The sequence below is a fragment of the Alosa sapidissima genome, chromosome 2 (genome assembly GCF_018492685.1).
Source record: "Alosa sapidissima isolate fAloSap1 chromosome 2, fAloSap1.pri, whole genome shotgun sequence".
NCBI lineage: Eukaryota > Metazoa > Chordata > Actinopteri > Clupeiformes > Clupeidae > Alosa > Alosa sapidissima.
Window position 1 is genome coordinate 42,485,573 of NC_055958.1, and position 2,500 is coordinate 42,488,072.

The 2,500-nt window shown below is 43.2% G+C and overlaps 1 protein-coding gene across 2 annotated transcripts in view; it reads right to left on the reverse strand.

Moving 5' to 3' along the window:
* The window catches only part of LOC121685957 (interleukin-1 receptor type 2), a 28,475-nt gene that overhangs the window by 7,832 nt on the left and 18,143 nt on the right, over window positions 1-2,500 (reverse strand). For both annotated transcript variants that reach the window (XM_042066809.1, XM_042066808.1), the window contains exons 6-7: window positions 2,169-2,228; window positions 1-10 (exon numbers count right to left, since the gene is read on the reverse strand). The exon at window positions 1-10 is cut by the window's left edge and continues 53 nt beyond it. In XM_042066809.1, coding sequence (XP_041922743.1) covers window positions 1-10; window positions 2,169-2,228 — 70 coding nt within the window. The remainder of the gene's footprint in view (window positions 11-2,168; window positions 2,229-2,500) is intronic.

Below are 2,500 nucleotides of genomic sequence, written 5' to 3' on the forward strand. Positions count from 1 at the left end.
CCATCTTCAGCTGTGAGACAAAAACAACCAGTTATACACACACACACAAACACACACTGGGCTATATTTTAACGGTCTGAAACGGAAGTGTCTTTGCGCAAAACGCAAGTCACTTTGTGGGCGGATCTTGGGCGCTGATGCTATTTTACCGGCGGGATATTTGACTGTTGCGCCAGGCGCAAATCTAAAATGGGGTGGTCTGAAGTAGCTACATTATTCATGGGTGTGGTTTGGGCGTAACGTGCAATAAACCAATCAGGGCGTCATCTCACATTCCCTTTAACAACAGGCACGCTTGTTCCATAGCTGATTGCTATTATGGTGGCGTATTTGCCAGGCGCAGCCAGGAGCGTTCACAGCGCTATAATCACTGTTCAGTTGGGAACAGTTAGCTATTGATTTTTCCTCTTGACAAAATGTAATACAGAATTGTCACAAAGACATACTTTCCGATGTTTTGGGATCACTCTCACTGAATCACGAGATTATGAATGCATGGTGATATTTTTGCTATGTAGGCTACAATGTAATCTAACATTACCTCTCTATAGACAATGCATATCTTCTGTCAGTTAATCTCTTCTCTCCCGTGCTGCCGCTGGGGCATTTGGGTTAAATGGCATCGGCATGCAATTCAACATCACGTCTCCTTAAGTCATCTAATATTTCCTAATTTATGTCATCAACACATCCGTGATTCGTGAAAATGTGTACGCTAGATTTCACATCTTAATGGACACCACACTGATTTCCCTCGAGTGGTAATATTTTTCTTTGAAATTATGTATGGTTTACCAAAATGGGAACTATGTTGTATAGATGAGTGGAGCAAAGTGTGCGTTGCGCAGCACAGGCGGCCTGTGAGAAACAGTTTCCAAGTTGACCTAACTTTCAACTGCACAGTATATCCCATTAACTGCATGACAGTAGGCTATTTACAATATTTTCTGTTAAGTAGAGTTTGTAAACACTTTATCATCAACTTAATGCACGCACAACATTCGTTTGAGCAGGAGAGAGAATGAATGGGTGCAGCAACTACAGAAATTGTAGCCATACATAGCTTTCTTGTACTATTTGCTGGTTAACAGCTCATAAAAGCTGATTTAAGCTAATTCACTAACTCAAGACTTTAAGGCCATCATGGATATAAAACGTTTTTTGAAAATAACGAAAGGATGGAGGGAACATAAAGCTTGGAGTTATTTCAGATGGACTACAACAAGGTAGGCAAAATTCTGGTGCTTAAAACCTTAGCGCAGCTGGAATAATGCTTAGGCTGATGTTAAAGCGCACGCGATGTTTAAAGCCATACATAACGGTAAACTGGAACAAAACTAAAGGTAACTTTGGCCTTTATAGGGCTGTATAAAGTTGTCCAAATTAATAGGTCATAATTAGGCGTTGTTGTTGTAAATATATTGCATGTAGATGTTGTAGGCTACTAATTTTTTAGGTCACCAATGCACAAACAAAACCGGGAAATGGACAAATATTATCACGGGGGTGTCTGTAGATTGGTGTGCAACACATTCATTCACGCAGGCCCTCAAAATAGCATCTGCATTTGCGCCACAGACTTTAGACCAGGGAGTTCCTGGTCTGTGGCGGAATTGTTTTCTGAAACTGCAAAATATCAACAGTGAACGTTTGCGCCGGAACACGCCCCGTCTTTTCGCTGAACCGCCCCGGTGGGCGCAATCGAATTCCCTAATTTACAGGCACGTACCTGTGGAGGGGAAATTCCAATATGCGCTGACTGCAAAATAGGAAAGACAAAAGCGCGAGTATACAAAGTCAATTGCGCTGGGACGCACGATAGAGCCCACTCTCTCTCTCTCTCACTGTCACACACACACAGCGTCAGCACAAAAAAGAGCAATCACATGACCAACAGTCAGAGGTATAGTAGTCTTCATCAGCTGCACACACACACACACACACACACACATAACCATCAGAGGTATAGTGATCTTCATCAGCTAAACACACATACACACACACGACCATCAGAGGTATAGTAATCTTCATCAGCTAAACACACATACACACACACGACCATCAGAGGTATAGTGATCTTCATCAGCTAAACACACATACACACACACGACCATCAGAGGTATAGTAATCTTCATCAGCTAAACACACACACACACATTTTTACTCACTCTCTGGCGTGTGTGTGCTGGCACTGATGGTGGCAGGTGGGAAGGTGGGGGCAGCTTCTCCTGATGAAGACAAACACAGAACTGAAGCATTGTGGGTAATGAAGTCATGTTAAAGGGGGTTGTGGGTAATGAGGTCATGCTGAAGCGTTTGTGGGTAATTTGGTCTTATGGTCATGCTGAAGGGGGGTGTGGGTAATGTGGTCATGCTTGTGGTTATGCCATTTGCCATTAGCTATCTGGTAGTAGCAGGCTAGTCATTAGCTATCTGGTAGCAGCAGGCTAGTCATTAGCTACCTGGTAGCAGCAGGCTAGTCATTAGCAGCGGGGAGTGA